The sequence below is a fragment of the Sebastes umbrosus genome, chromosome 18, assembly GCF_015220745.1.
Source record: "Sebastes umbrosus isolate fSebUmb1 chromosome 18, fSebUmb1.pri, whole genome shotgun sequence".
Taxonomy (NCBI): Eukaryota; Metazoa; Chordata; class Actinopteri; order Perciformes; family Sebastidae; genus Sebastes; species Sebastes umbrosus.
This window is the reverse complement of record NC_051286.1, coordinates 13,929,263-13,957,234: the sequence shown is the minus strand read 5'-3', so window position 1 is coordinate 13,957,234 and position 27,972 is coordinate 13,929,263. Positions and strand designations below refer to the sequence as shown.

The 27,972-nt window shown below is 39.9% G+C and overlaps 3 protein-coding genes across 5 annotated transcripts; 2 read left to right on the top strand and 1 right to left on the bottom strand.

Moving 5' to 3' along the window:
- Positions 1-1,530: 1,530 nt before the first annotated feature.
- LOC119476668 lies at positions 1,531-6,008 on the bottom strand. Its single transcript, XM_037750088.1, has 3 exons — positions 5,628-6,008; positions 5,223-5,357; positions 1,531-3,215 (listed from the first exon to the last, which is right to left on the bottom strand). Exons 1-3 carry the CDS (start codon positions 5,639-5,641, stop codon positions 2,054-2,056), a joined length of 1,311 nt encoding a protein of 436 aa, XP_037606016.1. The 5' UTR covers positions 5,642-6,008; the 3' UTR covers positions 1,531-2,053.
- A 5,175-nt stretch (positions 6,009-11,183) lies between these two features.
- On the top strand, positions 11,184-20,836 carry fdft1 (farnesyl-diphosphate farnesyltransferase 1). Of its 2 annotated transcripts, XM_037751300.1 has the most exons (8): positions 11,184-11,378; positions 14,313-14,410; positions 16,067-16,250; positions 16,528-16,656; positions 17,675-17,866; positions 18,752-18,928; positions 19,161-19,313; positions 19,393-20,836. In XM_037751300.1, exons 1-8 carry the CDS (start codon positions 11,280-11,282, stop codon positions 19,621-19,623), a joined length of 1,263 nt encoding a protein of 420 aa, XP_037607228.1. In that variant the 5' UTR covers positions 11,184-11,279; the 3' UTR covers positions 19,624-20,836. The 2 variants fall into 2 exon arrangements, with proteins under 2 accessions (XP_037607228.1, XP_037607227.1); XM_037751299.1 differs by lacking the exon at positions 11,184-11,378 and having other exon boundaries at positions 14,106-14,410.
- Positions 20,837-21,241: 405 nt separating this feature from the next.
- On the top strand, positions 21,242-25,880 carry LOC119477295 (cathepsin B-like). 2 transcript variants are annotated; one of them, XM_037751314.1, is made up of 10 exons: positions 21,242-21,310; positions 22,026-22,149; positions 22,242-22,327; positions 22,417-22,531; positions 23,469-23,584; positions 23,682-23,767; positions 23,863-24,006; positions 24,102-24,218; positions 25,468-25,596; positions 25,705-25,880. In XM_037751314.1, the coding sequence occupies exons 2-10, from the start codon at positions 22,027-22,029 to the stop codon at positions 25,779-25,781; spliced, it is 993 nt and encodes a 330-aa protein (XP_037607242.1). In that variant the 5' UTR covers positions 21,242-21,310; position 22,026; the 3' UTR covers positions 25,782-25,880. The 2 variants fall into 2 exon arrangements, with proteins under 2 accessions (XP_037607242.1, XP_037607243.1); XM_037751315.1 differs by lacking the exons at positions 21,242-21,310; positions 22,026-22,149; positions 22,242-22,327; positions 23,469-23,584 and having other exon boundaries at positions 22,458-22,531.
- Positions 25,881-27,972: the final 2,092 nt, after the last annotated feature.

Here is a 27,972-nt window from a genome sequence, read left to right as displayed (position 1 = left end):
CCCCAGAGTATCTGGTAAAGCACCAGAGTATCTGGTAAAGCACTTCTATTAAGTTTTTTAAAGGAACTGTAACAGGGTGGCTCAGTCTCAGCAGCAAGATCTCAAAACTTAGGCAATTAAAACTATCTGCAAAGCAAAATACCAGTAGGGGTAAATGGAAAAGAACATGTGATTTATAATTCAGGTGAACTAACCCTTTAAACATTTCACAAAATTGACACTCACTGATAGATGTGATACCAATGATCGTTTCTTATAAATTTACTATAACTAAGAGACAATTGCTCAAAACATCCATCACTCCTCAACGCTAGAGATGTGACCTTCAGTAAACATGACCTCCCACTCAGTGCAATAGGAACAGCTCCCTGGTGGCCTTTTGATTTAAATTGTAAAAGAAATACATGTCAGTATTGACACCTCTATGAGAAAAATACATGATAAACTACCTATGCAGCAAGTAAATTGCTCGTGATGAATGTGGATGGAAGTAATGGCACATAGCTCCCTCTGCTGATACAAGTGCAGATGTGCATCCATAAGAAAGCTTAAAGAGGACCTATTATGCTTTTGTACTTTTTCCCTTTCCTTAAGTGTGTGTTTTTTTTGTGCATGTAAAAGGTCTGCGAAGTTACAAAGTCCACGCCAAACGGAGTTATGACAGGTGTCTATAGGGGTGTTTTTTGATGCAAGGGATCACTTGATGGGCTGTCACTAGGCATTAGGCATCTGATTGGACGAACGCTTTCCCTCGTGGGCTGCTGCAGCTTTCAAACCAGAACCAACATGGCGCCCGCTTAGAATCCTTTTTCTCTTATATGACTTTAACAGTTCACCGAAATGTGTTTCTGAAAACATTTTATGCGAGAAATAAGGCAGGCAGTTGCCGAATTGGTATTTATTTTAGATCGACAATGGTCCCTTTAAAAGTTTCTCGGGAGTTTCTAGAAGCAGCGAGTCACGCCGGATTGCCCCAGATTTACATAAAGTAGCCTAGACCTCATCTTTATGCAAATGAGTAATGGCCAACTTGACTCCCCATCTCTCGAATCGCGCCGCTATGCTACCTGAATGCATTGCATGGCTGATTACATAGACAATGAATGGGAGGCATCGAAAGGACGGATCCTGTGGACACGTTCCATTACTCTCCCCCACAGAAACACTGCTCCTGAACTGCCTGAAACGCCTTGATTGAAGTCCCACCTTTTTTCTTCCGTAACTTGGTGATGTCACCAAGTAACACATTTGCATAATACCTGCCTAGCGGCTAGTTTGGTACACCCTCAAACAAAGCAAGTTGGAGCAGAGCTGGAGCGGAGTCCAAAGAGTTTGGTTCGGCCAGTCACAACAGAGTGGGCCAGCTGACCAATCAGAGCAGACTTGGCTTTTCGGGGGCTCAAACAGAGCGTTTCAGACAGAGGGTGAAAAGAGGTGCTGCAGCACAGCCGGTATGAGAAATATACATGAACATTAAAGCATGTGAACATGTTCTAGTAGAAATCAAAAATACAAGTCTGAGCCTGAAAATTTGCATAATAGGTCCTCTTTAATCCTGCAAGTATTTATTATTAAAGGCACAACCCCAAACCACACAATCATCTAACTGTTATCTATTAGCTGAAGGTTCTTTGATGGACTTTATGATGGTGTATATTGTATCAAGACTGTACAGATTGTTACCAATACTTAATGCTTTAATTTGCTTGTGACAAGCATGGGGGATGGGAGGACAACATGTGTAAATGTGGGATATCGCCACATGTAATTACCAACAAATATATGAGCATATATGTAAAAAACTCCACTCCAGTATAATTGTAATACACCATTTGTGATATATTGTAAGTAAAGACACAGTGAGAGATGTGGACTTTCTCGGTGTGCACTAACACTACCTGATGCCTTTCCTCTGTGCGCAACTGTAGCTGTACTGAGGAAACTAATAAAGACAAAGCATTTTGACATAATGCAAATGGTATGTTGGCTGTAAAAGTCATTCCACTTCAAACGCATACCAAACATGTGTGACATATTTATAGAGACTTCCTCATCATGTTGGCAAAGAGTTCAGCTGTAAAGCTTCTTCTGAAAACTGTATCCTTCCAATTTCTAGGTATTCTTTTGTGAACTTTACGATATCTTTCATAAAAAGCTGGACGGTACAGTGATTGAAATCTTCAGTCAGCTTCTCCCTGATGACCTCGGCATATTTATCCTGCACCATCTCCTTCCAGCACAGTTGAAATGTGAGTCTTATTTGATCCTGGATGGTCTCAGATACTTGTGAGCTGTATTGAAATGCAAATGCACGTCCTTTTTCTAAATATTTCTCAAAGCTTTCACTTCTTTCTGAAAGCAGAACTTGTGCAGCTTCGATCACGGCGTTCGCCTCCTGTGTGCAGATTATTTTCTCTTCTTCTGGTTTGCTTTCAAAAACACTATGCATACCTTTGAAGTAACTCTTCCAGTCCTGCCCCTGCACGGTTATTATGTTTAAAGTTAAACTCTCAGATCTCAGGAGGCGTTTCACAGCAGAAAACAGGCTTTCACATAAAGGGTTAAGATCAGTCTTTTCAGCTGCTTTAACGTAGCTCTCATGGTCCTCAGTTTGATCCATACAGTCCACCTGGCTGTAGTTAATATCCCTGAACAGGGTTTCTTTAGTTCCCTTGAAGCCCCAGCATTTCACATAACCAATATGAGTCTTTACTCCATACATGCTCCACCACTCCTGAGCTTTCTGAACCAGGTTCAGCATGCATGGATATGTGTTTCTAGCCAAACACGGGCTGTTCATGGTGAAAACATACACCTTCCAGTCCTCTGAGACCGTCTCTGACTCCAGGAGTTCCTGGGTTTGTTTAATAACTATATCCTCGCTGTGTTCTCCGTTGTTGTAGTTCGGATAATAAGGTCCGTACATGACTACCTCCTCTTGTTTCTCAATAACGGCCCATGAATGCTGCTTATCTTCTGCACCACATTCCTCGGTGATGTCACGGTGAAACTCCAACAGTTTCTTGTTGGCTGACTCATTGAGTATAATGTCACCGGTGGCTTGTCTGAACTTGAGATGCTCCAATACTTTTTTCAAAGAGTATTGTGTGTCAGCCCAGGATGATATCTGCTCCAAGAAGCTCTCAGTGTCATTCAGGTGTTTTGTCCCTCCATTCACACAGACTTCAGATGTGCAGGTGTGACCCCAGCTTGTCCTGGAACACAAAGATGTCTCATTGTAAGGCATAAAAGTGTTGGCGAATAACACAAAAACCCTGTGAAACTAGTGAAATGTATCATTATTTTGTGACAAATCTAAGCACAAATTTCAAGTGGGTCTGTGATTAGAATGTTGGCTTTATTTTTAAAGTAGTAGTTTGACATTTTGGGAAATAGACTTATTTGCTTTCTTGCAAAGAGTTAAAGTGGAGATACAACTGGAGCAAACCGGACCATTTGGGGTTCTGCAGATTTGGTGTATCTCCACCATAAGACGAGAAGATCGATCCCACTCTCGCGTCTTTAGATTAAATATGAATCAACAACCAGCAGCCATTAGCAGTTAGCTTAGTATAAAGTTTGGAAACAGGGAAATAGCGAGCCTGGCTCTGTCCAAAGGTAACAAAATCCACCAACACGTTCTCATCCCATCCCGTCACATACTCAGACTTTGTCAAACCCCTTTGGCGTCACTTTTCGGTCGCAGTAAACACGTGCTTAACGTTGTGAATTAATCAAAAACCCTTGCGTATGTCTAGGCAACAAAACCACTTAGTTTCTTAGTAGGAAAAAACAGCATGATTGGGCTTAAAATTATGTTTGTAAAATGAAAATGAGACTTAAGATTGTGAACATGGGACACAAACAAACAGTTGATTATAAAGTAAAAGTGAAACTTTAGGCATGGGACATGAACAGCGGTCCCCTGTGTTTATAAAAACACATCCACCTCCCTTCCCGCCTACCCTTTGTGTCTCTTTTATGCTCTTTATACCATCCACACTCCCCGACTTCTTTCTCTGAGTGTTTACTATTGCTGCGGATGGATTTACAATGTAGTTAATTGAAAGCCTGATGTGTTTCCCGCAGGCGCTAAAGGGTGCCTTGTGCGGCGGTATAACACACCGATGGGTGTGACAAAGCGACAGTAATTTATGTCATGTGAATCCACCTACCTGGACTTCTAAAGCTCAATAATTAACACGTTATATCTTGTTTGTTCAATTCATACAAATATTGAAGAAAAAATGACACGTTTTGGTTTTGACTCCAGCATGTGACTGGAAAAAATCGTAAGCCAAGATAGCCAAGAAATAGTTATTGCACTTTAGAGGTGCTAATAGGCATTAATCACCTTTGGACAGGGCCACGCTAGCTGTTTCCCCCTGTTTCCAGTCTTTGTGCTAAGCTAAGCTAACCGGCTGCAGATTCATGTTTAATGGTATTTTCTCTAACTCTCCGCAAGAAAGCAAATACTGTAGGCGTATTTCCCAATATGTCGAACAGTTCCTTTAAGACAATTTACTATTTTGTTAAAATACTTGTTCAAAGTCAATGATAAACAGTAAATGTAAATTAATATGTTAAAGGAGCAGTGTGTAGGATTTAGTGGCATCTAGCGGTATGGTTGCAGATTGCAACCAACTGAATACCCCTCCACTCACCCCTCCCTTTCCAAGTATGTCGGAGAACCTACGGTGGCTTTCAGGTAATGTAAAAACACGTAAGGCTCTCTCTCTCGAGCCAGTGTTTGGTTTGTCCGTTCTGGGCTACTGTAGAAACATGGTGGAGCAACATAACGGACCCCGTGAAGAGGACCCGCTCCCTATGTAGATAAGAAGGGCTCATTCTAAGCTAATGAAAACACAACGATTCTTAGATTCAGGTGATTATACACTAATGAAAACATAATTCTGAATATTATTTTTTAATTTCTGCAATAAATCCCCCTAAAATCTAAACACGGCTCCTTTAAGTGTCCGTTCTATGAACATATTTCTATGGGAAAATACACTTGTGAAACATAATGATGTACATCATTAAAAGCATACCATTGCGGCATAAATCATATCAAGAGGAAGTGAAAATGACACCTGACATAACCTGTGTCCTAAAACAACCCTGTACGCATAAATAAACCTGCGACTTTGCTGTTGCAACAAATCCCTTAAGACAACAGTTTCACGCCCCATATGAACTGTATATATACTGTAAGTACTTACTGTAGTCTGGCGTGCTCTGTGGATCTGTCACTGTCACATCTGTCCAGCAGAGTCTTCAGACTGACCAAACATTTCTTTGTGTAGAGCGGAGGCTCCTCTGCATATCCATTAAACAGAGGTCGCTTACGGCTCAACCTGAAAAACAAACAGGCTGATTATCATGTAGGATCAGAGGACATTGTATGGACAGCTGTTCAAAAATGAACCATGGCTTTGTGAGACATCTGTGGACAACATTAGTTGATGGGTTTGCTGTAAGAATAAATTAATTTAAGAGCCTATGGTTCAGCTATTTTAGCAAAAACAAATGTCAAAGAAAAGTCAGACACATATCAAGATGAAAGGAAACGTCGCTTCACTTCTCAGGTCATAGTTTTTGTCGAAGTAAGAACTGAGTTTACTCACATTTGAAGTTCCATCCAGACTCCTCCGCCCTGGTAGTTCAGGAATCCAATTCAATTCAAATGTGTCTCCTCTTTTCTCTTGTACAGTAGGATCAGTCATTTAGTCGTCTCCTGATTACAAGAGAAACACCTCTGACGAACAAAGTGTCACAAGAGACAGCTGAACGGTTGCACACCCAACATATTTACTTGGACAACTGCTTGAGAGCTTGTGACTTTCAGCACTGAGCTCCTCCTCTTGGTAATGCTCACGGCCATATAGACAATACTTTCCATTCACACTGTTGATGTATTGCCTCTTTTAGCAAATCTAGTGCGTGTCATCAACTGCTTTATGGCAGCCTAAGCTACCCTTTTTTCCAGTTTTGCAAGTTCATAGAAGGTTGCAGCTGCAAAGTGACACACATTACTGTGCTTGAGGTTGGCTGCAGTTAATAACTGTACACCCCGGAGCAAACCTATTAATTGCACAATTAGTCCTCGGTTCACATGCCAGTAAAAAGTCAGTTTATGATCCCACGAGATGTATGTGTTTGTGGCAAAGCTGAAACTGTGAAAGAGAATTTATCATAAAGCTATTTTTTAGTTGTATATCATCTTACAGCTTATTCATTAGTGTGTTATAGGAATTTGAAACTTTAATTAGAAAAGTGTGTCATCATTTTGATGAACGCACTACATTATTTGTGTTTAAAAGGGTTGTGTTAGTTATTATCTTAAGACCGACCTCCACTATCACTCTGATAAATTAAGTATGAGTGCAATAATCAAACTGGAGTGTTTCCAACATTGCCCGAGGGATAAAAAAAAAAACAAAAGGCACACAACAAAAGTTATGGTAGAGTGAAACTAAATGACATCTGGTGATATATCAAAACCATTTTGAGCCCATCAAAACAACAACTGTGGAGGTCCGATGCCTTTAGCTCTTTATCATCATCATCATTATTTGTGCGATTCTTTGGCAACATCACAGCAATCTGTGATTCATCTCCTTTGTGCTTTCATGTGGTTTCTGAAAAAAAAATGTTAGCTAATAGAGGTAAACGTGTACAGACAGTGTCAAATTAAAACAAAGGCATGTTAGCACAAATGAGGAGACTGTTGCTACAGACAGAGTCATGCAGAGTAACAAGTTAAACTGGATCTGGGTGTTACTGTGTGTGTGTTTTGTGCGTTCAGCCTGGAATGTTTTAACAAAGAGTGTTTCAATACTTTTATTTCAGTCAGGACCACTTTAGTCAAAGAAAACGTATTTCCATTTGCAGTAATATATACAGTATATTGGCGGTATGGCTCTGCTCTGCTACATGGAAAGCCAAAGGCAGGGAGAGCAGCAGCAAAGACCCCCCTGGATGCAGAACAGAGCCGGCATCAATGACAATAGACATGACATTGATTAAGTCAGACGCAGTATTAAAAGGAGGTGGTGGGGTGGAGGTGGGTTGCAAGCGGCTTGTAGAGGAAGCAGCAAAGGTAGGCAGGTTGAAGCAGCTTAAATAAGGCGCCCTGTATGAAATTTGCCAATGAATGCATTGAGGGGAATCAGCTGATCCATCAGCTGATTGGGCTGGCTGGCTTAAGATCGGCTGCAATCAGCTGATAGCTGTCACATGAGCAGAGCTTGACTTCATGAACTAATGCTACGCTTGATTTATGTTTTTTAAATAAAATGTCTAAATAACTATTGGACAGATTGCCAATAGATTGTTTCACGACCTTCGTGGTGCCCAAAGGATGAATCCTACTGACATTGATCCCCTTGCAACACCATGAAGTTGACCTTTGAGGTTTTGAGTGAAATTTCTCAACAACTATTTGAGGGATTGCCATAAAATTTGCTACAGACATTCATGTCCCCCTCAGGGTGAATTGTAATCACTTTGGGGATCCACTGTCATCCCACGCCATCATCAACATTAAAATTTGTTGAAAACTCTGGTTTATAACATAGACTCTATATAAGTGGACTGCGGTTTTGAAGCCTGGAGTTCGGCATTTTGGCCATCGCCATCTTGTTTTGTGGCAACCAGAAGTGATACAAAGAACAACCGAATGCTGAATAAGACATTTTTAGGGCGACCAAAATGTTACAATTAACTTTCATGAACTGAAAACACACTGGGAAAAGCTTAAAATTGTAAGACGAAAACACGGACAACTCCCAGACCAGACAACACCGTGGTAGCGACCTGTCAATCACAAGGTAGCCACACTCTAAAGCATACCCAGCTTTATGGTCTAATTGACTCTAACTGGGACTATACTTTACTAAATGAACATCATGCTGTATTGAAGAAGACCTGAAACTAGCGATTGAGACCATAAACTCATGTTTACAATGTTTACTGAGGTAATAAACCAAGTGAGAAGTAGGGTGATTTTCTCATAGACTTCTATACAATCAGACTTCTTTTTGCAACCAGAGGAGTCGCCCCCTGCTGGCTATTAGAAAGAATGACAGTTTAAGGCACTCCCACATTGGCTTCACTTTTCAGTACTGGAGGTAGCCCATTGGTTTATAAGCAAATACCTGCAGAACTAATTCCCAGCTGCACTTTGTGTTTCGTGTTAATTAGCAAATGTTAGCATGCTAACACACCAAACAAAGATGATAAACATTGATAAACAACACCATGTCATTAGCATTTAGCTCAAAGCACCGCTGTTGTGTCTCACAGAGCTGCAGTGTTGGCTGCAGACTTAAATACAAGTGTGAAACTTAAATCACTGTCACTTTGTTTGCATAAGTGTGCAAGATAACGCAAAGAAAGAGAGAGAGATGAAAGTGTCTTTCCTGATCCAGTCAATGAACTTACTGATAGGATTGCTGCAGGCTGTCACACACAGAGCTGCCAGACTGCAGCTTTCTCTGCTCTCTCTTACAAGGAGGTGTATCGCTTTAAGGCCCAAATCGGGATGCTTACAAAAATACTTCTATTCTCACTTTACGGTACATTTCTCACAATTAGTAATAGAACGCAGTTGTATCCCAGGTAAATTAATTTCACATTGATTACATATCATGTCCTCTGTTGATATGTCATAGTAGGAAAAGCACAGATGCAACTAATTACAGGCTTGGTTCAATTCAAGTGTTCCAGTATGCCAATTAGAGGTAATGCACTATACCAGGGTTCTAGTGTTGTGCATGCTGGCTCGCTGTCACACTTGTCACGGCTTACTGGGACACCTGAATAGAACAGAGCTGTTGTTAATGTCATTAGTTGCACCTGTGCTTTCCCTACTATGACAAGCTAAAAGTGTGCTGTGAAAAAGGCTTATTTCTCAAGGGGCCTTTTCCCTGAACTTTGTGCTTCTGTGTGTTTTCTTACTTGTTATGAAAGAGTTTTTGAATAAATAGAAAAGCATCCAGGTTCTCATGGATGTGTTTGTCCAATTTCATCAGTCCAAGATGTTTTCAGCCAGTTTCATATTGTTTTTGACGGTATAACATATACTGTCTCACTCAAACCCTTTCTTTCTATGTGGATGTTTGTACGCACTCATTGCTACAAGCTGTTTAATTGTACAGTTCCATATGCCAATATTTTAACTTGAACGTGTTTTATTGATGTCTGCAAATGTGTGCATGTATGTGTGAAACTGCAAGAGAGAAAGTCTAAGAGATGTTAGGTGTGGGTATGCTTTCCATGCTTGGACGGTGGATCTTGGATGTCCTCTACTGACTTGTTGACAGTGAAGCAACTAAGCTGAACTCAGACGCAGCAGGCTTTAATTCACACGTGGCTGTGTGTGAGCTAGACACCTACAGAGGACTCATTTTAACTCATAATATAAAATATCTTTTACAGGGAATTCATCAAGTTGTATTTACCTCTTTTTATTATTACAACTTATAGTCTCCTCACTTTATCTATGACTATTTTATCTATTTATGTTTATTAAAGTGTATAGCATTTAGTAGGCTACCTTTTGTTTTTATTTATTTTTTTGTATAATAGATGGTCATAATGTATATAGTACTCTAGTTTTTTAAAGTTACTTATCTATGCAATGCATATGTTCTTGTACTTCTGCTGCTGTGACACTAAAACGTCCCTATGTGGGATCAAAAAAGTTGATCTTATCTTAAAAAATGACATTGCTAATCATATTAATGGATTGATTGAATATACACCTGTAGACATCTACAGAGGCCTCATTTTAACTCACAATAAAATATATTTTGCAGGCAATTCATAGTTTTTATTTTTAATGATTACAACTTCCTATAGTCTCTTCACTATATTTGTGACTATTTTATCTTGATATACAATTAATATTTACCTTTTTTTTTAGTGTATAGTATTTAGTAGGCTACCTTTTATTTGTATTCATTTATTTTTTGCATAATAGATGGTCATAATATATATAGTACACTAGTTTTTTTAATTTACTTATTTATAGGTTGCATATGTTCTTGTACTTTTGTTCTTTATACTTTTTATCTTAAAAAATGACAATGCTAATCATATTAATTGATTGATTAAATACACCTGTAGACACCTACAGAGGCCTCATTTTATCTCATAATAAAATCTTTTACAGGCAATTCATGAAGGTTTTTTTTTTAAGTATTACAACTTCCTAGTCTCTTCACAATATTTGTGACTATTTCACAGTGATATACATTTTTAATTTAATAGATGATATATATGTGTATATATATACATATATACACATATATATACATATACAGTATATACACACATATATACACATATATACATACATATATATACATATACATATATATTTACACATATACTTATATATATATATTTATATATATATAAATATATATAAATAAATAAATATATATATAAATATTTATATATATATATACATATATATATACACATATACTTATATATTTATATATATATATATAAATAAATATATAAATATATATATATATATATTTATATATATATGTGTATATATATATATATATATATACACCATTTGTAGTATCTGTAGTTTTGCATGTGTTCTTGTACTTCTGCTGCTGTGACACTTAAATTTCTCTACATGGAAAGTTGATCTTAAAAATGACAATGCTAACTATATTAATTGCTCGATTGAATAAATAATGATAAAAATAACCTATATTTGTATAGCTTTTTTTTTTAAAAACACACAAAAGTACAGATTGTCTCACAGTCAAACAAAAAGGCATAAAAGGCTAAACACATACCAGAACATACACAACATGTACAAAGAAAACACACATTTTCTATTCCTATAATGGGCTAAATTATTAAAAAAAAAACTGTGTTAGTGTGTGAGCACAACACGGATGGGGGATCACAACCAACAGGTATCTAGTTCCAGGATTACATAATTTCAATGAGCAGGTATGGTTTTCCTTTCAGATGAGGAACGGACCAATCAGAAGCCGCGCTCCACTGACAGTCTGCTGAGGCGGGTCATCACACCAGACACTCTGGGCTCTGATTGGTCACTGAGCGCTATGCCCATGACTCGCCAACCAATCAGAGGCGTCGCTCGATCTGACGACATTCCTGCCTGAGAGAGCCGCATTCTCTGCACGGTGCTGCTGCAGCTGCTGCTGCGTTGATGGGGAATAACATCTCTGCTGGTTTACACATCAGTTTCTCACAGTAACTGCTGAAACACCTGAAGCAACATGGACATCCTGAAGTCACTGGGCCACCCGGAGGAGATATTAAACCTGTTTAGGTTTAAGATGGGAGGATGCAGAACCATCATGCCAAAGTTGGATTATGTGAGTAAAACCATCTGTTTTATAATATATTGAGAATACACTTGTCATATGAATATGGAAACAGTGACAAGCATGCAGGTTGGAGACATTTGCATTTACAGATTTGCAATCATCAAGTAGCACATATTGTTCCCCTTTTAACAGCATCACACAGACCAGCTATAGAGCAACACGGAAACACACACAGGACATGCAGCCTGCATTGTAATGGATTAACCTATATGGTGCTTTCCGATGGAAACAGAATCAGCTATAGTTGCTCTAATTAGATCTCTCACTCGGGTGTACACAGCCAGACAGATATGACCATTGACTTGGGATTTAGGTTACATAATGAGCTTGGATGGTGAGAGATGTGCGCATGTTTCACTGCTAATCCTAGTATTTTAACACCAGTGTGACAGAGAGAGAGAGAGAGAGATAGACTGCATTGAATCTCTTATTTTGGTTTTGCAGCATCATTAAATGGCCCATGACAAAAGTTTACCTCAACCATGCATTGTGAGTGAATATAATCATATTATTACGAAATATTCCTAATATTCCTTTGAGAGTAGGATGAAAGCTCCTCAAAACAACATCACACTGTTCTGCAGTACAACTTATTTCTTTGTTCAGAGGATGACAGACCTGTGACCTGTCATATTTTGTGACCTGATCAGGAATATGGACTAAAATTGTCATGCAAAATGTATAGCCTGATTCCAAACCTCTGACACACCAGCAATTATTTTGACTCTCAGGCTGTTGCAAAAGTAGTAACACATATTTTTGATTATAGTGATCACTTAAACCTGTTAATATTTGGTCAAAGCATCAATATTTTTTCCACTGTTAACCCCTCTGGCATCACAGAATCTCACAGGTCACAGATTTTACTGTAACACCACATATACATCCTGTCATTCCTACTGTCTCCCATTAGGTGTCAGCAAAACACTGCTTTTTATTCGCAGCAAACATCCCCAAACAGCTTGATTCACCTCTGGGCCCTGTTCTTCAAATATGGTTTAACTAAGGCTAAAATAATTCTGTTTATATTATTCTCATCCAGCTAATTTGGTTCTTTGAAAGCAAATTTGCTTTCAGAGAAAGCTCTTATTCACTCTTATTTTGAAATAAAGGCAAAATAAACCATGTTCAGCATTCATATTATACATATATACATATTGCTGATCATGTGATTGCACTTACATGAGAAAGGTGTGTTGAGAACCCACCCAGCATGCAGTGGGGCAATATATTCATGGACACAAATCACATTTTATGTGTTCCTACATTGTTACGGGTGTCATTCCCGCCCAGTTTAATTACAAGCGTGCAAAAGACATTTAAGTGATAATGAACAATGCTATAAAAAAGTAAACTACATTCCAAATTGCATACTTTTTCTTTTTACTTTTAGTTCTCATTACAGCTGCCCTTACAAAGTATGTACTGTTGCATGCAGTATATGTATGGGATATACCATTTCGTCATAACATTGCACCAGGTATACTATTAAGGGGTCAACTGACAAGTTTTCATTGATATGGCAAACTTTCCTTAGTTGTGTTGATGCCTTAGGCTCAGATAACTTTGTGGCTGAGTAAAGTTTGGTGTATATATATGACCAGGAACGTTGCAAACGAAGCATTGGAGGGACCCCCGATTTGTCTTTGTGTTCACATTTTTCTGCTTAACTCCGTTTGTTTTAAGCATATTAGTGCCCTAGATAATAGGGTTCTAGACCCCTAATCATTTATCATTATTATTTATTTTTTTTCAATATTATATTTATTGTTTTTTTGTTCATTTTGAAACAACAGAACAAACATTCACAAACGTCCCCAATAATAACATTCTCGGTACAAAGAAACTTAACAAACCTAATATTAGTATAAAAAAAGCCAGTATAGATACAGGAAAAACATGTTTTAATACAAAAAATAGATAAATAAGTAAAAAGAATATACACAAGTAAAAAAAAAAAAAAATTAAAAACAATAAAATCTATTTATATATAATTTATCATTATTTATTTTCTTTCTTTAACATTGATTATTTTATTTTATCTGTATATTTGTGTGTATTTATTTATTTTAATTTAATTTAAATAAAAAAAAATAAAATAATTTTAACTTTAATTATGATTATTTTATTTTATTATTTTATTTGTGTGTATTTATTTATTTGTTGTACACTTATTTTCCTTGCCTGGTTTTAGTTGTGTGCCCTCTGGGTATTGTCATGTGGGTGGTGGGGTGGGATTATCTATCAGTCCAATCAAGTTTGTGCAATGGAGAGTATAAAACAAAATTCAGAAATAAACTTAACCTAATTACATAAACAGATACAACTATATACTATTTTAGACTTATGTCTTTTACATTCAAAACACTATATCTTAATGTCCCTGTCTGCTCTGACAGAAGCATGTAGAAGCAGATTATGAAACGTGCAACTGGTGGTGTTATTGTGCATGGAGGTGGGAGGAGCTGTGTAATCATAACAGCAGATCTACAAACACTGTGCACAGACTCTCCTCACTGGTAGACTGTTTGTAGATCAGTGCGGCTCTTGCTTTAGCTCACCAGGACGTCCTCCTGAGCGTCTCTCACCTCCCTCGACCCCTCCAGCTCTCTTGTCCTCTATACTCCACATGTTGTCCCACCAGCCGTGGCGTCGACATGGACAACAGAGTCGCTTCTTTGTAGCTGCAGCAGAGTCGGTCGTGCTCTTGTTCGTATGGCCGGAGCTTGCTGCAAGTGTTCGGTTTCTCTATCCGTGTTCAAGCGCTCTCTCTCGGTAGCACCGCGCGGCTCTCCTCGGTCCCTCCTCCTGAGCTGGAGGCTCGGGGAGCGGGGCCTGCAGGAGGCCGCTAGACCCTCCAGCGCCCTCAGACCACCAGCAGGCTTTTACCGACACACCACCTTCTTCTGTCTCTCCTGCCAGGAGTCCATGACGGAGAGTCTGCGCACCTGCTATCTGTACCTGAACCAGACCAGCCGGAGCTTTGCAGCCGTGATTCAGGCGCTGGACGGAGAGTTAAGGTGGGTGCAGAGCTGCAAGCTCCAGCAGGTGAGGAAGAGGAGGAGGAGGAGGATGTGTGTGTGTCTGTGCGGGCATGTTTTCTCTCCTGAAGGGCAGAACTATAGCTATAAGGGGCGTTGGCTGGAGGTGCTTCCCTTTTTCTGCTCTAGTGCTTCTGTATTAAACATGTGCAAAACAAAAAGACTACATCAGCAGTTCAGACCTCCTTGGCATTGGATCCATTACTCCAGAAAAAAAGTCCACAACAACATGATGGCATCCCTGTGCAGTTGCAAATAATGTCTGACAGCAAAGCCCAGAGATAACTTATCAATAGCTAATAGACTCAATAGACCAGAATGCACTGCAGCCCATGGCTGACCCAAGCCTTTTTATTTTTTTTAGACCATTGTATTTTATTGTTTTTTTGGAGATATTGTCTGTTTTTATTTAGTATGCCATGGACCTTCTTGTTGTGTCCTTAATGGAATTATTATCATTATTGTTATCATTAGAGTAATAATTCAAATGCACATCTGTAGGGATATCTCCACTATATTAGATTGCCTAATACCAAAGATTTTTTTCAAAATTAGTTAAGATAAGATAAGATATACTTTTATTGACCCCGTGGGGGACATTTTTCCTGGATTCCATCCAACTGCAGTTACAAATTAAAACAGCATCAACAACAATAATAAACGATTCCACACAAGACAGGGAAACAGTTGCACAGAAACAGATGTTTCAACACATACACAGTCCACGTACATAATGGCACATACTATCACACACACACACCATGGCAGGTATTGCACCCAGGTAGTGCACTGCACCGTCAACCGTCTTGCCCATATTGCATAGACAATGGCCCAATATTACACAGATGCAACATATTGCACTGTCCCAATTTAACATATTGCACTGTCTAACCATATTGCACTGTCCTTATGATAGCTTTATCTTACGAGTTGTTGAGAAGTTTAATAGACATCGGCAAGAATGAATGTTTGTAACATCAATAGTTATGTCGATTAGACGATTACCAAGGAAATTACAGATATGTGAAGATGTATTTAGATACAGTATGAACACATTATGCAGTAAAACATGTCACTTAGGGCTGCAACTAACTAACTAACATAATCGACTAATCTATATATCATTTTTTTAATCATAGTCTATGTAGCATAGATAGAGCAGAAGATAATACTTTTTTTAAATAGCATCTTTTGTCCAAACAGCAGTTAAAACCCCCCAAAATTCAATTTACAGTGATATGAAACACATAAAGCAGCAAATCCTCACATTGGAAAACCTGGAACCAACAAATGTTGGAGATGTTTGATAAATTACTTAAATGATTATCAAAATTGTAGATGATACATTTCCTCTTGCTCTACTCATTGATAGATTGGCTCACAGCCATTCAGAAGGAGATTTAATGTGTCAATAAATAAAAGAGAGAACATTACACAAATACATCTTTATTGTGTGTGTGTGTACTTTATATATCCCGGGTCAAAGGGAATCCTCTACGTATAGACTAACCTGACCTGTGACGACCTGCTTGACACGCCGGCTATTTTTTCTTTCGAGTCAATGACAAGGCAGCTTTTTTTGTCAGCGTGTATAAATACACTCAAATTTTATAGCCTCCTGTCTTTGTGATCCAGACATGCAGTTTGTATCTTCTACCTGGTGCTGCGAGCGTTGGACACAGTGGAGGACGACATGACCATCCCTCTGGACAAGAAGGTTCCCATGCTGAATGATTTCCACACCTACCTGTACCAGGATGAGTGGTGCTTCACCGAGAGCCAGGAGAAAGACCGGCAGGTTCTGGCGGATTTCCCCACGGTTAGTATGCACTACATGGTATTACCACACAGTCTATGGGTGGTACATACTGTACAGTAGAAGGCAGGTACATTAGGCTCTCCAGGCTTAAATTACTGATGCAGACAGATTTACTGACACAATGGCAGCATAAAATACTATGTTAATGACCGAGTTTACTTTGTAAGTTGGTTGTCTAATATCTGTGATGGTATGTGATAGAAAAGTCTATAGTGAAATCAGATTAAAGGCTGTTATAAATCAGTAACTATAATCTTCATGTGTACTTGCAACCCAGATATCACTGGAATTCAGAAACCTCGCTAAGGAATACAGAGACGTCATCTCGGATATCTGCCACCGTATGGGAGTAGGGATGGCTGAATTCCTGGAAAAGAAAGTGGGATCCATGAAGGAGTGGGACCTGGTAAATGTCAATGTTTATGTTAAGATAGCAGCAAACATGTTAGACATACTAGGACAGAAACATGTGTTTGAATGGCAATAAGAAATACATGATTTATCAGCACAGACAGATCTCTATCACTGTTTATGCTATCATAACATTAGAGATAAGCAAACTGGCAGATTAGAGCAGAGATACTATTGTTTTGTCTGAAGTCTCAGACACACCAAACCAACATCAGGGAACTAGCGGCGACGAAGGCCGCCTGTTGCGTCGCCTCACGTCGACATACGTTCTGCGCCTGCATGAGAGGAAATAAACTCTCCACACCAGCAGGCGGCGGTAGTCTGTATTTGTCATTCAAAAAGGGAAACCAGAAGACAGAGGACGGCAGATAAACAAGCCGTTGTTATGATACGTACATGAAACAAAGCGGCATTTGCCGACCATTTTCACACCACTCTCACTCACCACTTAGTTTCATCCCAAATGGCCATGTCGATGTGAAAATATCCATGTATTGGAACGATCAGATGAGATGAAGATAAAAAATGAGAAGAGCCTTCTGTGTTTTTCCTCTTGACTTAACCCGTTGGCCTGCTTTCCTCACTTCTGTTTCTCTTCTCGTGCACTGATTCCTCTAAGTTGAACAGCCAATGAGAGTGATTTCTCTCACCGATGAGCTCCGCTGTTGATTCAACATGCTGAATCCACCTAAAAACCTTAGAGACGGGCAGACTATGCTGACCATGGGCTTGGTGTGTCAGGACCTTTAGGTTTCCATGGCTGGGAGGAAAATATGTTGTTATTGACGGCTTCATTCTGTCTTAATAATGCGTTCTCAGTCATTCTGGTATCTTACCACTCACTACGTAAAACGTCCTATAAACCCCATGTCTTTGACTCTGACAATACTGTTGAAATGTTTCATTATCACCTTTGGATATTACAGTAACTGTGTGTTCAATCATCAGTCATTCATGTCATGCTGGGACTTTAAATTCTGACGCCATGTTGTCTTGTTGTCTGTTCTGCGCAGTATTGCCACTATGTGGCGGGGCTTGTCGGCGTCGGTCTGTCTCAGCTGTTCTCTGCGTCCCAGCTGGAGGACCCCGAGGTGGGGCGCGACAGTGAGCTGGCCAACTCCATGGGCCTGTTCCTCCAGAAGACCAACATCATCCGAGACTATCTAGAGGACACGCAAGTGGGACGTGCCTTCTGGCCACAAGAGGTAGGAGTGTGTTCCTTTGTCCTGTTATGAGTGTGTTTGTTTTACCTGTGTGTCTGACCTGAGCCTCACGGTAAGGTAGTAAAAGCTTCAGAATACTTTTCTGTGTTTTTTCATTTCCATTGTGCACATTATGACATGTGTGTTAATATAACCTCTGGTGCACCTTTTTTATTCATTACGTGTGTTTTGAAGCAGCAGGGTTGCATTGGAAAGTGAACTCACTCAAACTTAAATATTGACTCACATTTCATCAGCAGAATATATAGATTATATATAGATATTCTGTCTCTATAATAAGTATCAGCATGGAGAGTTGTGCACAACATGTCAGTCTTAAGACCTTTACACACCGGAGGGGAGTGACGAATAAATGACAAGAAAATGCGAAGGGCTTTTATTGTGAAAGGTAAGAACGGAAGGAGTGGATCTGGTCTGCGATGCCTTTGTCAAGTTTGAAAGGAAAGTCTGTCGTTCTGGTTCGGACTACGTGGCCGTTGTGTACTGTTATGGCTGTTAGGCACAACTCAACTGATTCAACACATCGTGATTGGTTGATGCCTTTATTCATGGTGCGAAAGCTCCAAAATATCAACCTTTCTTTTGGAGAAAAATATGCTGCTTTTTCGTTCTGTGTGATTACTCATGACAAAAACAACAGTTCGAAAACATATATTGGCGTGCAAATTAATTGCATAAAAAAAACCCCGCCCCCCCGGTGTGTAAAGGCCTTTATGTAGATTGTGTCTCTTAATAAAAAGAGGAAGCAGAGGGAGAGTAAAAGAAAAACTCCTTTCGACAAGTAGCGCTCTTGTTGTTGAGAGATCTGCTGACTATTGATTTAAAAACACAGTATGTGATGTGTTAACATCCTGTGTCCCCTTGCAGGCTTGGAGTCAGTTTGCAGGTCGTCTGGAGGACCTGGCCCAGGCCGAGAAGCTGGAGTCGGCTCTCTCCTGTCTCAACCTGCTGGTCACCGACGCTCTGAAACACGTCCCGGACGTTATCGCCTACCTGTCCCGCCTGCGCAACCAGAGCGTCTTCAATTTCTGTGCCATTCCACAGGTATACACACTGATTTATCACTGCCTGTCTTTCGACAACGTCGTGATTTATTTTGATTTGCATGACATGATGTTTGAACAGCACATTAGCATGCTGTTAGCTTTTTATCCTCCCTATAGTTCTCTTTTCAGATACATCAGTTAAATGTTCCCACAGGGCCAACAGATGCAAGAGACACATTTATTTTCATTCATTTCTTGTCTTGACTATGTGTTTATCCTCTCCTGACCAGGTGATGGCAATAGCTACACTGTCGTCGTGCTACAACAACCCCAAGGTGTTCCAGGGAGTGGTGAAGATCCGAAAGGGACAGGCCGTCACACTCATGATGGAAGCCACCAACATGACAGCCGTGCAGACCATCATCGCCCAGTACAGCCAGGAGGTGGGTGTGTTTTTGTGTTTTGATCTCCTACTCCCACCACATTGGTGCACTTTAACACAAACTCTCTCCCTCTCTGCAGATTTTACAGAAGGTTTCCCACACGGACCCGACGCGGGACAAGACCCTGCACATCCTGGCTCTGATCCAAGAGAAGTCCGCCCTGTCACAGTCCAGCTTCCCCTCCAGGACCCACCACCTGTCACCCATGTACCTGTCTGCCGCCATGCTGCTCGCCGCTCTCAGCTGGCAGTACCTCAGCACCACCGCAGCAGCGCAGGCGCAGGGCACCGGCGACATGCCGGGACAGTGAACCCATTTACCCTCACTTTTCCTGGGGTGCCACGGACTCAGAAAGCCCCTTTGTCCACTCTGGAGGTCCGGTTCTCCTCTTGACTGGAGGAATCTGAAGCTTCCTTACTTTGCCCTCTTCATTATGGCCGTCACAGGACCATGGACATATTTAGTAGGGCTGCACAATATGAGGAAAATATGTGATAACTTTGTTGGTTATGGCGATGACAACTTGCGATAAATAGACAGATATTAAAGAGTACTCAGTTGTGCCCTTCTGCTGCTTTCAGTTTTTGCTGAAATAAAACAAATTGCTTGTTGAATTAAAAAAATGAAAAGAAATTATTTCTTTCGTGCAAGTTGACATCGCAATGACAATAAAACTATATTGTGCAGCCCTATTATTCAGACTATGGAGGGGTTCTGGTAGCATGGCCGGTCTCTTTATGTTGTTTGATAGTGATTTCTAGTCATCCTGCATCTGGATAATTTATTAACACACAGTCGTGAGGTTATATTCACCAGCATAAATGGCACATTGAAACAATTCAGGGCGTTTTTGTTGTTTGCTGTTTATGTTGATTGTGTTCTTCTTTTTGTTCGTTTGATTTGTAACATGTTGACCCTTTGAATTGAGGGAAATTATTCAACATATTTGAACATTTTAAAGACAAAAAGTAGTCATTTTCCCTATCAAGGGGTGAAATGCACAGTACATGACACTGCCCATTTTAAGGATTTTGGGGAACACAGTCACCAAACTACATTAAGTTTTTGTTGTAATTTTGTGTCAAATTAAAGCTACTTTAATATTCCACTCGTTATGTTTCTGCAGGAGAAACACTCACAGTCACACTAACTATGTTAGCGTAGATGACGTGGACAGCATCCACTCACAGCAGAGCTTTATTTCAACACTTGTATGTCTGCGTTCTTTCTGTTTCAACTCCTTTGAAGTAGGAGAAAAAGATCAGTGCATTTCCAAGGTAGCTTTGACATGGACTGTTTGAATAAATAAGGGAGAACAAATGTAATTTCTTGTATATTTGATATCTGAAATAAATGCATATTGAGACAGCTAGCTAAAGTGTCCTTAACACAGCTTTGGTGAGTAGAAAGGCTAGCACAGAGTAACCTTGTACAGAACCAAAGGAGAGCTACAAACATTGCTATGTAATGTGACATTCTGATTTGTACATATTTGAACAAATAAAGAGGTGAAAGAATCTAAACAGTCTGAGTGAAGTCATGCTTTGATTTACAGCCTGTTGAATATAGTGTTTTTTTTTCTCTATAGATTCCAGACTATAAAATTATCTTTTAACATTTTACAGCACAGTTACAAGATTCATATATTGTGCTGTGCTTTGTTTTTGTTAGTTATATTTCTGAGACTGTATATGTGTGTATATTCAGAAATCATAACTATGAAGCAAAATACTGAAAAAGAAAGATTTTCATAAAGTTAATAAAAGTGGTTGCATTATGTTCTCTTTATCGTTGCCAGGTCGTCATGTTAAGATCACCCGTCAACCTTTGGAAAGACATTTTTGTCAGTCACATGAGATGTTTCATTACACAGACATGTGATTCCATAACTAGCTGCTTGTAAAAAGGACAGTAGAGGACTGGAGAGGACTTGTGTTAAGTTCAGAGAGAGAAAAGAGTAACCCAGAAGAACGTCCATCGAAACAGCTGCAACACAGGTAAAAGTTAAGACTTAGATTTTTGGGAGATTTTTTGTTTTTTTCTTTTATTATGACTTTAATTTATATGTTTAATGATACTTAGTGTTTATAATATCTTTATATTTGAGTTGATTGTTAATAAGAAAAGAGTTTAAAGAGCAGCTGCCGTTATAGATTACAATTTACAGTCTTTAATGCACTTTGTTTTGCACATTTTTAAATTATAATTTACAGTCTTTAGTGCACATTTTTAGATTATAATTTACAGTTTTTAATGCACATTTTTAGATTATAATTTACAGTCTTTAATGCACATTTTTAGATTATAATTTACAGTCTTTAATGCAAATTTTTTCAATTTTGTTTTACAATTTAGTCTTTAATGTACATTTGTTTTATGATATGTACATCTGTTATTTTATGCACATATTGTAATACAGTATGTACATATCTGTCACTGTTAATATAAATTCTATTCACTGTACATACAGTATATAGACATCTTCACATGTACATACTGTACATAAATTATAACAGAAATGTAAAATGATTTCCATATTTTGAGAAGAAAAAACAAGATGCTCCAGTGTGACCTAAATTACACTGTCATTGTCTTGTGATGCTCACGCTGTAATGTCTCATAAAACACTGCCATGTCTCATAAAACAGTAGCAATGAACATGTTACAGTCTAGGTGATAACGTTGAAGTCTCACTGTCAGCTGTTTTTGCAGGATGCATCCTCTGGCTCTCGTTTGTGTACTCCTGACGGTCTCCGTCACCTGGGCTCGGCCTAACCTCCCTCATGCCTCCTCAGAGATGATCGACCGTATCAACAGGGCTGGCACCACCTGGACGGTGAGTAAACTCAGAGTACTTCTTGCTGTCACAGATTGTGGTCGTGAATGCTGTGATTTCTGCTTTTTAAAATTCTGCTTCTTTTGCTCCAGGCCGGGGAGAACTTCCACAACATTGATACCAGCTATGTGAAGGGACTGTGTGGGACTATACTGAACGGAGACAAGCTGCCAGAGGTGTAAGTTTAACAATGTATGATGAGGGTGTGCGCACCATCTTATCTTCTTATCTGCAGCGCTCAGTGACCAGTGTCGTTTCTTGTTCAAGGGTTCACAGCACTGAAGGCATTGAGCTTCCAGACAACTTCGATGCACGCAAGCAGTGGCCCAACTGTCCCACAATCCAACAGATCAGAGACCAGGGATCCTGTGGGTCCTGCTGGGTGAGATAGACCAACAAAATGTGGTTGATCAGTTGCTCTGTCGAGAGGAACCAAAAGAAAACTAAAGTGCATTTTAGAGATCATGGCCACGTTCCAAATCGCATATTCTTTATTTTCACTTTACGTACTGCAGCTGCTCTTATAAAGTACGTACTGTAGCATGCAGTATGCATTCAATTGGGACACACTTTAATAGGCGACTCAATCAAAAAGTCAGCACAACTACAAACGAAATATACCTTTCTGTAGGCCTACATGGCAAGAATACTTAATTATACTTTTTGCAAGTATATCTCAATCAAAAGATTAAGTACAAGTAGGCCTATAAACCAAGTATACTTAGACTTTTCTGTATACTTGTCAGTATGAGCCAAGTATACTTAGACTTTTCTGTATAATTGTCAGTATGACCCAAGTATACTTAAATACTCTGTATACTTGTCAGTATAAGCCAAATATACTTAGACTTTTCTGTATACTTGTCAGTATGAGCAAAGTATAGTTATGTGTACTTTTGTCAAGTATATCTCTGAGTACATAAAGTACATAAAAAGTAAACTGAAAGTATACTTTCTTGTTTTAAGTTGAAAAGAAGTATACTGATAGCACACTTGAATAAACTTATTTTTGGTAAAGACACACTATTTCATCATAACACTGTGCCTTGAACTTTGTTCCTCTTGCTCTTATGTCCACTGCGGCTGCACAGAGGATTGTGGGTCAGAGTAGCCAGAAAAGCATGCTGGCCTGCACACTGCAAAATGCGACCGGGTGTAGTAGGACAATCTGGTATTTTTGGCATACTGCATTTGACATACTATGTATTGGGACATAGTAAATCTTTTTCTGGCATACTAAATAGCACAGTAGTATGGATATTGGAACGCACAGATTATTCTTAAACCAGTGTTCCCCCTTTTTTTTAAATTTCCCACAGGCCTTTGGTGCAGCTGAGGCGATATCCGACAGGTTATGTATACACAGCAAGGGTCAGATCTCTGTAGAGATCTCTGCCGAAGATCTACTGTCTTGCTGTGATGAATGCGGCATGGGGTGAGTACTTGTGTATTAAAATGAGTGTATTACAGGTCTTTTAAGAGGACGTCGAACAACAACCCTTGTGGTGTTTTTTAATTTCCTGTGGACGCAGCTGTTATGGTGGTTATCCCTCTGCTGCTTGGGAGTTCTGGGCAAAGAAGGGGCTTGTGACAGGAGGCCTGTATAACTCCAATGTCGGTAAGCTGATCCAAAAGTGTTAACTAAAATGGGTTTATAGAGCTTTTCAGCAAAATATTTACAGTCTGAGCTGAGACTGATGGCGTGTTTGACAGGCTGCCGACCCTACAGCATCGCTCCCTGTGAGCACCACGTGAATGGGACTCGTCCTCCGTGTCAGGGTGAAGGAGAGACTCCTAAGTGTGAGCAGCAGTGCCTTGATGGATACTCGCCATCCTATCAGAAGGACAAACACTTTGGTACAGACTCTAAAGTTATCTATTTTTCCCCCCTGCAGTCACTTCTCTGTCACACATAGTCTTATTTCTATTGTTTCCTGTGTCTCCCTCTTTAGGTAGACGCACATACAGCGTCCCGTCCCAACAGGAGCAGATTATGACCGAGCTGTACAGCAACGGGCCTGTGGAGGCAGCTTTCTCTGTATATGCAGATTTTCTGCTGTACAAGACTGGTGAGGCTGGTTAGACTTTGTTGCCACATTAGCTATACAACTCTGTATATACAACAAACTGTATACTGCCTGCACACAAACCTCTCCTCAACACGTAGCAGCACGCACACAAGCAGGAGAAGTCATTTATTACATATATGAAGCAGTTTCACTTCATCTCGGAGTGAAAATCAACTTGAAACCTGCTTTAACCTGCTTTATTATCATCATGCCATCCATGTTTGCTCATCTGTCTTCCAGACTCTAATCCTATTATAGTGGTTCCCAACCTTTTTCTTCAATGACCCCTTAAAATGAAGCAAAATGTGACCCCTCATCACATATTAAGGCCTTAGTGTAGACGTGAGTGGTGAGCAGTTCAACCAAAGAGTGATGTTTTCCTTCTCAGATTGTTTCATTTGAAGGATTTGCACGTCTGATGAGATAAAAGTATTTTGTATTTCACAAAAAAACACCAAAATTAAGAAAAGGTAAACATAAATTTGTGTAACCCCTGACCAATTTGGTATCCTATTGTAAGTTTTTAGCTGGTGCCCGTTGCATTGCAGCTAATTCCACCACCAATTATTGTGTTCATACACTCACACAGAAACTGCTTAGCTTTATGTCTTTGAGATTAAGTTGAAAAGAAAAACTGCATTTCTCAAAATGATGTGTGTAGGTTATTCCCCAAACACCTGAATAGTCTTTAATGAATTTAAGGTGGGAGTAACTGATGTCAACTCTAGCTGTTTATTAAATTAGTGAACGTTACTATCATCCAAAGTAAGCTCGTAGCACTCTGCTTCAACACTATGCAATAAATAAACTATTCATTCACCACATTATCTCTGTTTTTTTCCCAGGTGATGTTGCTATTTAATAGGCTATGTAGTTATGTTGTCGCGGGCTTTCTTTGTAATATTTTGAAATAATAGTATTAGTAAAAATAGTAAAAATCGTATGTTGTCTTCCCTCATTTGGGGCGCCCCTATGAATGAATGGCTCCCCTATAGTGCTCGCCTATACCGCCTATGCCTAGGGCCGGCTCTGCTACAACATAGTGATTTTTGGCAGGTTGACTCTCAATGTTTTGATGCTGAAGTTACTTTGACACATCGCCAATCTAAAAGCATATTTTATTCTTAAATAATTATATTATATTACATAATATAATATAAAATATGTAGTAAATGTGTTAAAATGAGTAAAAAAACACCACCTGTTGTCCTTTAAGCCCTGTGTTATTGCACTCAATGTTACACTGTAGGTGTGTACCAGCATGTGACAGGGGAGATGCTGGGCGGTCATGCCATCAAGATCCTCGGTTGGGGAGAGGAGAACGGGACGCCGTACTGGCTGGCTGCAAACTCCTGGAACGGTGACTGGGGAGATAAAGGTACCAGGGTTTGGGACATCATGGTTCTTCTTGGTCACATAATCTGGTAATGTGGTGAGCGATATGGTAAAAAAGTGTAAATCATGTTCTTGCGTCTTCTCATTTCAGGTTTCTTCAAGATCAAGCGTGGAAATGATGAGTGTGGTATTGAGTCAGAGGTGGTGGCAGGGATCCCACTCAACTAGATTAAATGAGTCCTAAAGACCTTTGTTGCATTTAAAAGGCAAATATTGAGAGATTTCCTGTAATCAGCAGAATAAATTACACAACATGGTGAAACAAGACCTTTTGTGCTTGCTTTGTTATTGTTCTAAATAAATCATTATGTTTAGCTCCAGGTTCTTTCCCAATGAACTCTATAGTCTTTTTACAGCTTCACAAAGGCATTGTATGGTCTGTAATTAAAACAAGTTATCTAAAAAGGTACAAGTGGTACGTTTTGAGTGAGACTGTATGTGAAACTTCAGTGTAACATCTTTGACATGGAGCCCAGTCAGAGCAGTTGTCCCCACAGACATATCAAATTTTGCCGGTGTCTCCCTCCGGCCGCGGTCGGGAGGCTGGGGCAGGAAAAGCCAACACTAGGATCAGCATTAATTCATGGAGAGACCTTCGTCTGGTCAGCTAACATTACTGCCAAGCAGCTGAAATATAGAGTGATATTGTGGATTTAGCTGACGTGTGTCGCCTCACTGTTGTGATCGATGCTCGTTCATGTCTATTTAGAGCGAACACAAGCGCGAACCCGACGCTGACTTTACAAACAGTCCCTTTAAAGGTTGCTGACCCCTGGTCTACGGGGACAGACTGTATATATATTTTTTTTATTATTATTATTGTGTCATGCATAAATAATATGCCCAGCCCAAACAGACTTAAAATACACCATTATTTAGAAAATAAAGAAAAGACAAAGGCCGAAACCAGAGTACCAGTATAAATTACAATTAATACTAGACAAATAACCCATCCTGACGTTTTTTTCAAGCTTGAGAAACAAAAGTAGCCAACTTATAAGCATTAAAGGGACTATTTGTAACTTTCAGAAATGCTTGTTAACAGCGACACCTGTGGCCATTAAGTCAACGAAAGTCAGCGTCGGGCTCACGCTTGTGCTCGTTCTACATAGACATGAACGAGCATTGCTCAAAACAGTGAGGCGACACACGTCAGCTAAAAACACAATATCACTCTCTATTTCAGCTGCTTGGCAGTAATGTTAGCTGACCAGACGGAGGTCTCTCCATGAATCAATGCTGATCCTAGTGTTGGCTTTTCCTGCCTCAGCCTCCCGACCGCAGCCGGAGGGAGACACCGGCACCCGGTAGGAGACGATAACGTTTCTTGCTGCAGAGCCCCGTCACTTCACAAGACACGGGAAACCTCTGTTGGTCTGGAGGAGCTGCAGCAGTTATTTCTGCACAAACGTCCACTGTACAATCACTAGATATTCTAAGAGCTACTAACTCTCCTTCAGTGTGTAGTGTGCGCGCATGCAGGTGAGAGTGGAGCGAGCTGAGCGAAGGCAACCAGGCAGGCAGAGGAGCAGCGGAGCAGAGACTCCGGCCCTGGAGACCAAAGCTACGGTCTCCTCCGCGTACCCCGACCGTGGCCAACACTGTTTTGCAAGACGGGCTTCACTAGATATAACATCGCGGTTTTGGTGCTTCCGTGTAGTTTGTGTTGGAGTCTGAGTCTGAACATCGTAGCCACATGCGAGCACGCATATGCGAGCACGCATGGGACACCGACCCGGGTGATTTATACGTGTAAGAAGTTACAAACAGTCCCTCTAATAATAATTTATTAGGGTTATAGCCCCGAAGGGGCATAACCCTATTGAGTTTGCGCCAATCGACCACATGGTGGCGCTGTAATTAACGCCCAAACATGCGATTTTGGCAAGGCCACGCCCCGCACACCGTAAGTCCGATTGACTTGAAACTTGACAGACATGTCCAGCTCCGTGTGATCTACAATAAAGCCTCTGGGACCACTAAAGTCCGCCTAACTAGATTTTCCGCCATATTGGATTTTTTGAAAAACACATTTTTGACATCTCCTCCTAAACCGTTGGTCCGATTATCTACCAAATTTTCTGCGGATCATCATTGGACTAATGTCATCTAACGTTGCATAAAGCGTGTTGATACCTCATTGCGTTATGAAGCTGTTGACCAACAAACTTTTCAATGGTCGGAGCTTAGCAGGAAATTGGCCATAATTCATTGACCATTAGTCAAATCATCATAAATCTTGGTAGATATCTTCAGTACGTGTTTGGGAATAGGCGTACCAAAGCATTTTCCGCTTGACCCATAGGGGGCGCCAAAACTGTCAAAAACTTATAGCGCAAGATCCGGTGGACAGAATTTT